This window comes from Sorex araneus, chromosome 6 (assembly GCF_027595985.1).
Source record: "Sorex araneus isolate mSorAra2 chromosome 6, mSorAra2.pri, whole genome shotgun sequence".
Classification (NCBI taxonomy): Eukaryota; Metazoa; Chordata; class Mammalia; order Eulipotyphla; family Soricidae; genus Sorex; species Sorex araneus.
In genome coordinates this window covers 66092673-66105189 of record NC_073307.1, presented here as the reverse complement: position 1 = coordinate 66105189, position 12517 = coordinate 66092673, and the positions used below count along the sequence as shown (strand labels likewise).

The 12517-nt window shown below is 43.1% G+C and overlaps 1 protein-coding gene across 2 annotated transcripts in view; it reads left to right on the top strand.

The window, feature by feature from the left end:
* Positions 1 to 12517, top strand: part of ANO6 (anoctamin 6) — a 199860-nt gene that overhangs the window by 121398 nt on the left and 65945 nt on the right. For both annotated transcript variants that reach the window (XM_004617068.2, XM_055142300.1), the window contains 2 exons: positions 689 to 817; positions 11160 to 11225. In XM_004617068.2, the coding sequence (XP_004617125.2) occupies positions 689 to 817; positions 11160 to 11225 (195 nt within the window). The remainder of the gene's footprint in view (positions 1 to 688; positions 818 to 11159; positions 11226 to 12517) is intronic.

Below are 12517 nucleotides of genomic sequence, written 5' to 3'. Positions count from 1 at the left end.
ACTCCAACAACAGTAGTGAGTTTTGTGTTGAAATATATAATGGAATCAAGGTAAAGAGAAAATGAAGTGAAATTTATCAGTTACGCAGGCAGGGGTTGGGGGTGGGGGTGGGAGGTATACTGGGGTTTTGGTGGTGGAACATGTGCACTGGTAAAGGGACGGGTTTTTGAGCATTGTATAACTGAGACATAAGCCTGAGAACTTTGTAACTTTCCACATGGTGATTCAATAAAATAAATAATTTATATGAAAAAAAATGGTAAGATCCAGAAAGAAATCATGAAAAATGAGAAAAGACTAGAAAATAAGTCAGGAAGGATGAGCTTTTTGTCAACAATGCTTTGTCTTAGAATTTTCTTCTTGCTAAGTGTCTGTTTTTTAGCTAAACAAGCACCTCCTTTTGCTGTGGGTGGGAATAATTCTGGGATGATTGTGTTAACATGATGCTGGTGTTTTCCGGTGTTGTTGTAGAATAGCACTTCACTGCTCAACTCTCGGACTCCTCTCACCAGTAACGGACTCTGCTTGAGAAGATCACAGTGACCATGACCTCCTGGCCGTGTTACTAGAAATAGATCTGTTTCTTTTTCCAGGAAGACCAACGTTCCTATTTAAAATGGGAAATAAACACATATAAATCGGCAGTTTCAAAATATCATACTAAATTTTATTTTTCTGTCCCACACAGGAAGAATTTGATGGAAAACCCGATTCCCTCTATTTTAATGACGGCCAGCGCAGAATCGACTTTGTTCTCGTGTACGAGGATGAAAGTAGGAAAGAGGTCAATAAAAAAGGCATAAATGAAAAACAAAGGGTATGTTTTTTATGCTATTTTCCTTTCTCCCTACTCCTTCTAACATCGTGATGTGGAAAAAACAAGTGCTACTTATATATGTGTGATAAAAATGGTGTTGGAAATACCATACTCCAAACACCAGGCAACCCTGCTTTTTTCTGCTTATCATTCCCGCAAGGCATGTTAACGTTTGTCTGGGAGATATATATATATATATAGTTTTAAATAGAAACTTTTTCAAGCTGTTAATCTCAACTCCAAGGAATAACATTTGTATCCTGTAGAAGGGATTTACATTAAAAGCACACTTGGCTATTTGCAGTTAGGTGGAAAAAGAAACTAATGTTTAATAATTAGTGACAGCAAGTGTAAACACAAATAGCAGTCACTGAGTGCTTGCTCTACTCATATTTTGTATGCATTTTTTCTCAATTATCATTACAACCTATCATATCCTGTCATATCCTGTGGGTCACAGCTCAGGTCGTTGACTATAAGAAGTGGGAATCGTGTCATGACTCCAGAACCTGTACCTCTCCCATTTTATCACTCCCTTTCCTCCCATTCGTTAACTGCCAGTTAAGCTGTTACTTCTTTTTGTTTTAATTTCTACTAAGTAATAGGTATTCTTTTAGGAATAATGAAGTCGTGAAATTTGCTAATAAATGAATAGACGTGGAGAGTACCCTTCTCAGTAAAATGAGTTAGAAGGAGGGGGACAGGCATAGAATGACTGAGCTCACTTGTGGGATATAAAAAAACACAGAGGGGATGTGATGTTGCCAGCAGGTCAACCTGTATACCTGCAGGGCAAGTATATCAGCAGCCTGACGGTGCCTTCAGGCTTCCTGATACCCCAGAATTGCCGCTGTGCCTTTGGCTAGACCCAACAACTTGGGGTCAAGTTTACCAAGAATTTAAACAGCCAAAAGTTAGGTTTGTGGGAGCCACACCCACAAACCACCTCCGGCTCAGCTATAATAGCTCATTTTTTGGCCTTGCTTCAGTGACCCACAAACAAATCTCAAAAAAAGATCAAAAGCCACAGTTAATCTCGGACCCATGCGTGGCTGAATAGACTGGGGTAAATGGGGGGGCATGATTTAGTCTGGTTCGCACCCAAGCACAGCCCCCGGCAGCCACTTGCTTCCACAATCCAACGGGAAACCAGCAGTAAAACCCTAAGCTGTCTAGAAGTCTTGTTAAAATATTTTTTAGTTCTGATCATTTCTAGTGTTTTTTTATGTTTTCTGAAAAGAAAACTAAATTCTCTATAAATGATGATTTTTTGTTCAGCTTTGCTATCTTTATACTTCTTTTTCTTGTCCCTAATATAATGACTAAAGCCTCTCAAATCAAATCAGAAAGTATAATGTGCATTATTCTTGAGTGCTTCTTAGTATTCGTGGAAATGTTACTAGTAGCATAACCTGAAGTGTGGACACACATAATAATGAAACTTTGCTTCAAAAGTAATATAATGTTCTGGTATAAGGATTCCTGGGAGGAAATTTATCCTTTGGGTTTCCCAAATGGGGAAATCGCCAGTGAATCAGCTTAACGTCACCATACCTTTCCCAATTGAAAAATAAATGAAGGACAGAGAAAGAGAATGGAGAATCAGAACAATATAACATTTCCTGGAAATAAGACATCTGGCACAGATAGTCTATGAATTAGAAACAGGTTCATATCAGGATTGGTTGGATACAATGGCAACTTTGCATTTTTGTTGTTGTTTATTTATGGTTTTCTTTGGTTTGGGCCACATCTGGAGATGCACAGGGCTTACCTGAGCTTGCCTCGCTCTGCTCTCAGAGGTGGTGCTTGAGGGACCGTATGGGATGCTGGAAGCGGAACCTCCACTGGCCACATGCAGGGCAAGCACCGTGCTCACTGTGCAGTCCTCTAGCCCTGTCCGCCAGCCTCGAGTCGTTTCACCTTCACAGATAATTTTTGATAGGTGTTCTGTCTTTTATACTAACAGTTACTAGATCTAAGTTTAATTCTTTAGTATTTTAGACTAAGGCAAGGAGTGCTAATATTTTTTTAAGGCATCTCTTTATTTATTTATTTATTTATTTGCTTTTTGGGTCACACCCGGCGATGCACAGGGGTTACTCCTGGCTCTGTGCTCAGGAATTACTACTGGTAGTGCTCAGGGGACCATATGGGATGCTGGAAATCGAACCCGGGTCAGCTGCGTGCAAATAGCACAGCCCTACTCACTGTGCTATTGCTCCAGCCCCAGGAGTGCTAATATTTTTTATCTCCTTCTCTACATCCTACTTGCTTGTATTAAGATGGTAAATTAAAATAAATTAGAGTCAGCAGTTTCAGTTTACAGCTATGGAATGCGTTACTTGTATAAGCACGTTTGGTTTATTCTTGTGTACACACACGAGAACACTGAATCCAAATCCTGCTCTTATTTCCTAAGCACGAGATGCTGTAGCCTCGGATCTAAGACACGCACACAGCGAGGTCAGTGAAAGCCTTCAAAGTAAAATCTGGTTGTTGTTATTTTCCCATAAGGTACGGAGAGGAGAAACTTTCTCTTTTGTTGATTATCTGAGGTCCAGCCTTAGGTCTAAATAGGGAATTCACTCTGGGGCCCAGGTTGAGCCTCAGCAGCATGATGCTTGTCTTGTATGCATAAGACGTGGATCTGGTTCCTAGAACCTAAAAATAAAGGTATGTTACTGTGGTCCCAGCCATTCAACTGGGTTTCAGTACTTACAGTGAACATCTGTAAGAGGATAAAGATTAGGGGGAAATCACAGCATGGGACCCTGGCGCAGGCCCGGGACTGTGTGTCCCCTGCCTTTCATAAGTAGTTTGGGTCATAGCTCTGGAGGCATATGCTGCCCCTCACCACTGCAGTAGCCCTGGCAATCCTGGACCCCCCGGGCCTGAGAAGTGACACACCTCCAGCCCTAGAACTGAATCGTCAGGTCCAGCTATGAGCTGGGGTTTCCCGAGACCCCCAGCACTACTTGGGAAGTGCCCACTCCACCCTAAAAGGAAAGAAAGAAAGTGAAAGTTAGGAAAAATCAATTCCACATACAGAGCAATTTTCATAATGATAATCATGGAGTGACTGCTATGTGCACACGAAGATGTGCTGAAGAAAACAGTAGCACTGTAGCACTCTCATCCCATTGCTCATCGATTCGCTCGGGTGGGCATTAGTAGCATCTCCGTTGTGAGACTTGTTGTTACTGTTTTTGGAATATCAAATACTCCATGGGGAGCTCGCCAGGCTCTGCCGTTTGGAGCTAGCCAGGCTCTCCGAGAGGGACAGAGGAATCGAACCCAGGCCGGCTGCGTGCAAGGCAAATGCCCTACCTGCTGTACTGTCACTCCAGCCCAGACTGCCTGATAAGTCATCTGGTGTACTTGTTCAAAAACTAGATTTTCCAAGCCCCATCTTCACTGAATCACTATCTGTTTGCTGGAGTGGGCACCAGTAATGTCTCCATTGTGAGACTTGTTTTTACTGTTTTTGGCATATCGAATACACCCCAGGTAGCTTGCCAGGTCGCAAGGTCAACCTGAAGTCAGCTCGCAGCAAACTATAAACTAAGCCCCATCTTATAGCTGCTGAATCAGAAACTCCGGAAGGGCCTTCTAATCTGCGTCTTGAAGACGCACTCTGCATTGTTCTTAGAGTAGTAGGTGAGTGTGAGAGAGTACTGCCCTGAAATCTGCATTGTTCTTAGAGTAGTAGGTGAATGAGAGTACTGCCTTGACGTGCGAGCAGTAGTAGGTGAGTGTGAGAGAGTACTGCCCTGAAATCTGCATTGTTCTTAGAGTAGTAGGTGAATGAGAGTACTGCCCTGACGTGCGAGCAGTAGTAGGTGAGTGTGAGAGAGTACTGCCCTGACGTGCGAGCAGTAGTAGGTGAGTGTGAGAGAGCACTGCCCTGATGTGCGAGCAGTAGTAGGTGAGTGTGAGAGTACTGCCCTGACGTGCGAGCAGTAGTAGTGAGTGTGAGAGAGTACTGCCCTGAAATCTGCATTGTTCTTAGAGTAGTAAGTGAATGAAAGTACTGCCCTGACGTGCGAGCAGTAGTAGGTGAGTGTGAGAGAGCACTGCCCTGACGTGTGAGCAGTAGTAGGTGAGTGTGAGAGAGTACTGCCCTGACGTGTGAGCAGTAGTAGGTGAGTGTGAGAGAGCACTGCCCTGATGTGCGAGCAGTAGTAGGTGAGTGTGAGAGTACTGCCCTGACGTGCGAGCAGTAGTAGTGAGTGTGAGAGAGTACTGCCCTGACGTGCGAGCAGTAGTAGGTGAGTGTGAGAGAGCACTGCCCTGACGTGTGAGCAGTAGTAGGTGAGTGTGAGAGTACTGCCCTGACGTGCGAGCAGTAGTGGAGAGTGTGAGAGAGCACTGCCCTGATGTGCGAGCAGTAGTAGGTGAGTGTGAGAGAGTACTGCCCTGACGTGTGAGCAGTAGTAGTGAGTGTGAGAGAGTACTGCCCTGACGTGCGAGCAGTAGTAGGTGAGTGTGAGAGAGTACTGCCCTGACATGCGAGCAGTAGTAGTGAGTGTGAGAGAGTACTGCCCTGAAATCTGCATTGTTCTTAGAGTAGTAGGTGAATGAGAGTACTGCCCTGACGTGTGAGCAGTAGTAGGTGAGTGTGAGAGTACTGCCCTGACGTGCGAGCAGTAGTGGAGAGTGTGAGAGAGTACTGCCCTGATGTGCGAGCAGTAGTAGTTGAGTGTGAGAGAGCACTGCCCTGACGTGCGAGCAGTAGTAGTGAGTGTGAGAGAGTACTGCCCTGAAATCTGCATTGTTCTTAGAGTAGTAGGTGAATGAGAGTACTGCCCTGACGTGCGAGCAGTAGTAGGTGAGTGTGAGAGAGCACTGCCCTGACGTGCGAGCAGTAGTAGTTTCTACACTAACAGTTTTGATGTCCTTACAAGAGAAATAGATGACTTTTTTCTTCTACGAAAATGTTTTCTAAGTTACCCACAAATTACATTTATTTCTCTTATAAGGACATCAAAACTGTTAGTGTAGAAGAAAATTTGGAGGTGATCATCAGCTAAACTTACTAATTCCTGTGCATATCATTTAGAGTGTCCATCTGTTTTTTGTCTCCTAGAGAACATTGCTTAGTTGAGTAAATTTCATCATATCTGTCCACTGACATTAAATATTTTATTATGAACATGTAAATTCAAATTGTCCTGATTAAGTAATTTATTCAGCTTAACAGCCTTCTTGACCATGTGATACCTAACTAATAAATAGCAGTAAATAAACAGTATTTTCCCCCTACAAATTATCTCTTAAACTTCTCACCCATTTTTCTAGGCTTAACAAAGATAGGGAGATTGAAAGATAAAATAACAGCACCATGGATACTTTGCCTAATAAAGCTGTAGGAATATTTGAAATTAGTCTATACATACATTTTATTAATCCCACCTGATTTATACCTCATTATCACCACACTGTATTTGGTAATTTTACTTCTTAGACATCACAATCCCTGCTTTTTTATGTTGAAAAAGAAGGGTTACGTGAAACCTGCAGATGGATACCTAGACCCAGTACTATTGCTGTGTAATTCTCGGCAGTCCTGCCCAACAGTGACTTTATTAAACCAAATGAGGTGAGCAATCTCGGTGCTTAGAGACAGTCAGCTTCCTTAATTATGCCGGCCTGCCCTCTCTGATTTTGATAGCTTTATTCTTTATTTCTCTGATAGCTTTATTGACCTCTCGGGAGAGGTATGAATAAAATTCCCGTTTGGGGAATGAGAGGAGTGCTCTTACCCCTTTCAGCTGGAACCCACTGGTACCATTCTCTACCAATAGTAATAGGTTACATACATCTTTTGTGCTGTACATAGGTCCTCAGTGATTATAGTTACTTTGGCTTTATTGCAAGTAAGCTAAAAGGAAAAATAGGGGAAAAGAGTAGATCCAGGTTGCAAGGCTGATGAATTTGCACCCCTCTAGATAGAGGAATTTATAGCACAATTATGGCACAGTGTAATCTATGACTAGGCTGTTCAGAGCCAAGGACTGTAATGACAATGTGTGCTGTCAGATACAAACCACAGTCCATGGAACACAGCTCAGGGTCTTGCGTGTTTCCCAACAAAGGCACATAGATAACTTTTGACTAGAAATCATGGAGTCTCAGAAATTTCCTTACTCAACAAATATGTATTAAGTAATGGTGATGTCAGGCAACAAGCAATATCAGTTTTTTCTCATTTTCAACATAGAAGATGTCACTACCCTATTTTTTTTAATTAGGTGTGAGTTCCACAGACAAGTTGGTGATTTCATATTAAGCAACGTAAGCAGTCTTTCCTAAGTAAACAGTCATTTCCTTCTTTGTGTCTGTTTGACAGATATAACAAGTATGCTAATCTTTTTTAGCTCCAGTGGTTTGGTCAATTTTTAACTGTTCTAACCCTTTGTAAATTGTATGCTAAATGAAAATAATAAAAAAGCCATATTAAACACCACAGCAATATATAAACAAGCGTAAATTAAAAATTTCTATCTATCCTTAATTCTGTGAATTAATTTAATTTACAGAATTTTTAATTTACATTTACATTTATATTATCTTTATATAATTACTGGCAAAATAGAAGACATTATCTGGACTTCCTGTGCAGCATTTGGGAGGCCCCTTCCCACCCCGAAATGATACGATGTTGGGCTGGAGTGATAGTACAGCAGGTAGGGTGCTCTCCTTGCACATGGCCAAACTGGCTTCAATCTCCAGCATCCCATTTGGTCCCCTGAGCCCACCAGGTGTGATTCCTCAGCCCAGTGCCAGGAGTAACTCCCAGTATTTCTGGGTATGACACCTAAAAAAACTTGATACCAGTGTTTATTGGAGGTAATAAGAGATCATTGGATGAGGGGAGATTGGGGTTGCCTATTTTTATTCAGATGCATGACATTAAAAATGGAAGGTGAGGGGGCTGGAGTGATAGCACAACAGGTAGGGTGTTTGCCTTGCATGCTGCCAACCCGGGTTCAATTCCTCCGCCTCTCTCAGAGAACCCAGCAAGCAACCGAGAGTATCTCACCCGCACAGGAGAGCCTGGCAAGCTACCCGTGGCATATTTGATATGCCAAAAACAGTAACAAAAAGTCTCACAATGGAGATGTTACTGGTGCCTGCTTGAGCAAATCGATGAGCAATGGGATGATAGAGACAGTGACTAATGTTTATTGGAGGTAATAAGAGATCATTGGATGCAGGGAGATTGGGGTTGCCTATTTTTATTCAGATGCATGACATTAAAAATGGAAGGTGAGGGAACTGGAGCAATAGCACAGCGGATAGGGTGTTTGCCTTGCACACAGCCAACCTGGGTTTGATTTCTATCATTCCATATGGTCCCCTGAGCACCGCCAGGGTTAATTACTGAGTTTAGAGCCAGGAGTAACCCCTGTGCATTGCCGGGTGTGACCCAAAAAGCAAAAAAAAAATGGAAGGTGAATCTTTAAGTCCTGTTGGAGAAAGAATTTATCAGAGAAGTTGAGCACATTTTGAAGTAAAAGAGTCATGATTACTGGCATGTCTATAGGAATTTGTATTTATTAAGCATCATGTTAAAGACTGTATATTCAAGAGTCCACTTAATCCACTTAAAGAAAACCCCAGAATGTCACTGTCTTTTTGTCTTAGTTTTTTTTTTTTTTCCTATTGGGTCACACCTGGCAATGCTCAGGGGTTTACTCCTGGCTCTACACTCAGGAATTACTCCTGGTGGTGCCCAGGGCATCATATGGGATGCTGGGAATCAACCCGGGTTGGCCGCATGCAAGGGAGGGCCACACAGCCCTACCTGCTGTGCCATCGCTCCAGCCCCTAGTCTTAGATTTTTAGCGGAAGTCACTGATCCCGTGGGCTTGAAATGCTGCAGAGTAGCAGTCAGGATTTGAAGTCTAACTCTTCATCTCACCTCTTGACCTTGGTAAAGCAGATTCTTATGCGCTAAGGGGTCTGTTTGGCAGATTGAAATCTGAGAGTCCTTTGGAATGGACAGAGATGGAGCCTCAGTGTAGAAATTCCATCACGAGCAGCCCTGTCCCACTGCCCTCAGCAGCAGATTGTCACCAGGTTGATGCAGCCGGTACCGGCCAAGCAGGAGTGGCTTGTGCCCGGTTCTTTGATGGGAGGACAGGGCTCTGAGACGGCTCAGCCCTGGCTCTCCCAACCAGCCCCCCTTCGCCTTCGAGGCATGTGGACTCCAGAATGTCTAGAAATTGCTTCATCTTCTGGATGCGTCTGAGCAATCTGAAGCTAGCGACTCCAGTATTAAATTATATCTCTTGTCTGGCACATTCTGTCATTCCCAGACAGAAGTTCACGAGCCTTCAAGGGTAGTCCAGGAAAGGGGAACACTGGCTCCTCTCCAGTGGTTCGGCCTCAGTCCGTCTACGAAAGAGGCTGCCATTGATCGACCTAATTCCACTTCAGCTTACCACTCTGCTTATTGTTTCATTTATTTATTCACCAAATATTTACTCCATGTTTGTTCTTTTAGAGGCTGCATAAGGTTAAGAATATCAAGGTCAAATGATAAACATTTTTGGTGGCTGCGGTGATCATTGAAAGGAAGACAGGGCCCCTGCATTTATCTTTTTGAATGAATGTTTTTGTATTCTTGGGATAAAAAGACTCTATAGAAAACCATTTGAAGACTTCCTAAAGAATTTTTAAAATAGACCTCCTATATAACCCTCTTTTTTAGGGGAAAATAAAAAGAGGCTTCTAAAATCTCAGGGCTAGGACAAATGGGACAGTACTGAGACCGCTCGAGAAAATCAGCGATCAACGGGATGGTGATGATATAACCCTTTGGGCTACCCTCAAGAGTTAAGATGTGAAGATTAATGAATCTGAGTCAGCTTCTCAACTCCTGGGTGATAATATGGTGGACCAGGCCGAAGCAGAAAGGGGAAAAATCTCAGCACCCCTGGCCAAGCAGCCAGGCTAAGTCTCCAAGGCTGCGTGGAGCAGGCGAGACACTGCCCCGGGCCTCCTTGCTCTCATCCAGCTTGAGCCTTTCCGGACACAGTGCTTTTTCATTTTTAAAGAGTTGTTGCATTTGTTGATTTTTCTCTCGTTACTGTAGTAGGCTCGTATTTGTGAAAGCCAATTAAATATGTTATATCTATAAGATCTTTGAGTGGTGTCTGGCATGTTTTAAGTACTACATATATTTGTTAAATAAAATAAAGCAGGTTTTTTCTTTCTGATAATCCCATCAAATGTTAGGAATTCCAGAAGGATCTATGGTTATCAAATGCCAAATGCATTTTTTTTTAACCTCCTGACTTTTGGGCTTTCTCATGCCACCATTTGCTAGGTGCTTTGTGCTTTCTCGAGGCCGTGCTTCATCCCGTCCGTTTCCTCACAGTAGGAGGGTCTGGCTCTGGCAAGGGTCCCAGCTGCCAGCCCCCCTGAGCGCCACGGCTCAGTGATCTTCTCGTTTAACCATTAAAGTTTTAAAAACAAGTTTTTAACTGAAATTTTGTCTTTGGCATTCAAGACTGTATAAAGTTTAGAATTTGTATGTGTAGCTCCTATCTCTGACAACTTTTGTTTAACAAAATTATGTGACCACATAATCAGGAATTCTTACAGAAGCCAAACAAACCTCTTTTTGCGTTCTTCCCTAAATTATGTTCTTGGTTTTGTATATGTAGATGTTTATGGTTTCTTAAGCTTTTCGGTCATGCAGAGAAGGAAATTCCTTTGGGTTTTCCCACAATTAAATTTTTTATTGAATTTGGTCAGAGTGCGTAGAGATGAAGTGTGCATGTACACGATTATACTATTTGAATATATCATGGAAAAAAGGGCTTTTGATCTAGAATGTTAGATTGAGGTTCTGGCCTCAAAAATGGCACTCATAAATTTTATTTGTGGGCAAGACCTATTATAAACCAGTCATCCTACGCATTGAGCCAGAGACTCACGACCCCCAGCAGCTGAGACCCAGGGACAAGCAAGTGCCTGAGTGCCAGGTGACACCCCTCCCCCACTCCACCCAAGGACCCCAGCTCTCAGAGTGCCGGTGACACCCGTCCTGCACCCGCCTGAGGAATGCCCTCTTGGAGCCAGGTGACACCCTGCTCTCCGCCTGAGGACTCCCACGCTCTCAGAGAGCCGGTGACACCCGTCCTGCCTTCGTTCCCCCTAGGGCCCCAGGCTCTTAGGCCACCTGCTGAGCTGTACCTTTGTCACCTCCGAGCTCCGAGCTCCGTTGAGCAGACGTTCCTCTTCATCAGCTTCAAATGTGTTTTTCTGAAAACGCTTTTCTGCTTTGGGGGATACTAAAGGTTGACATGCTGCCCACTTTCTTTGATAGAGAAAAAGACAAGCCTACGAGTCCAATCTCATGTGCGATGGCCTGCAGCTCGAAGCAACGAGATCGGTGAGTCTGTCCCTGGCCGGCACACTTGAACCTGTCACCCGGAGTGCCGGAATGGCATCTCACACTTGTAACTCGAGCCGCACCTTAGCTGTAGGCTGGGAAGGGAGTCACTCAAAACCTGCACTTAGGGAATTCCTATTTGTTTCTGGTCAAGGCCTGCAGATCAGTTTTTAAAAACAGAATCCAAGAATAGATAGTTGTTTTCTTTTTGAAGAAACTATTTTATTATTCAAACAACAGTTTGACAAAAGCTAGATAAGGCAAGAATAGTGGAAATTAAAATCATCTGTAATTATCCATAACCTTGTAGCCATAATAACCTTTTCTGCAATATATTTATACAAAAATATATACAAAATGTTTACAAAGTTTTATACAAAAATATGCAACATTTTTCTATAACATAAAATATATACATTTTTCTATTTCAAAGGAGGCATTGTTATTTTAGTTATTTAATTTGTTATTTGAGGGCCAGAAAGACATGCTTTGCATGCAGTCTTTTGTTTTTTCTTTTTGGGTCACACCTGGTGATGCACAGGGGTGACTCCTGGCTCATGCACTCAGGAATTACCCCTGGAGATGCTCAGGGGACCATATGGGATGCTGGGAATCGAACCTGGGGGCCGCATGCAAAGCAGATGCCCTACCCGCTGTGCTATCGCTCCAGCCCCTTGCTCGCAGTCTAACCATGGTTTGATCCCACGCACACACACACACACACACACACACAACCAAAAAAAAAAAAACCAAACTTGTTATTTTGATGCTGTGTGAAGGTACTTAGAAAACCATGCCCAGTGGTGCTGCTGGTGAGAGAGGGTCACACCAAGTAGTGGCGAGTGTCAGGGAGAGAAAGACCCAGGGCCTCACACATGCAAGGAATGTGCTCAGATATTTTTAAATTTATTCCCCATAGTAACTTTATGTTTGGGGGTTACTTAGAGGGGAGGGGCAGAGAGGGAGGTCACACCTGGCAATGCTCAGGGGTTCCTCCTGGCTCTGCACTCAGGAATTACTTGTGGTGGTACTCAGGGGACCTAGGGGATGCCAGAGATCAAAGCTGGGTTGGCCGAATGCAAGGCAAATACCGTCCCCACTGTACTTTGCTCCGGCTCCATTTTTCTGTATCAGCAAATATAATTCATTGACATCCTTTTAAGAGGCCATGTAAATCCTCCTAGGTTTAAGAATTTTGTTTTTTTATTGTAGGATTTTTTTGGTGACAGTAATTTCTTCATAGTTTCGATAATCTTTTTTTAAAAATGTATTAAGGTGAATAATTTTGATTT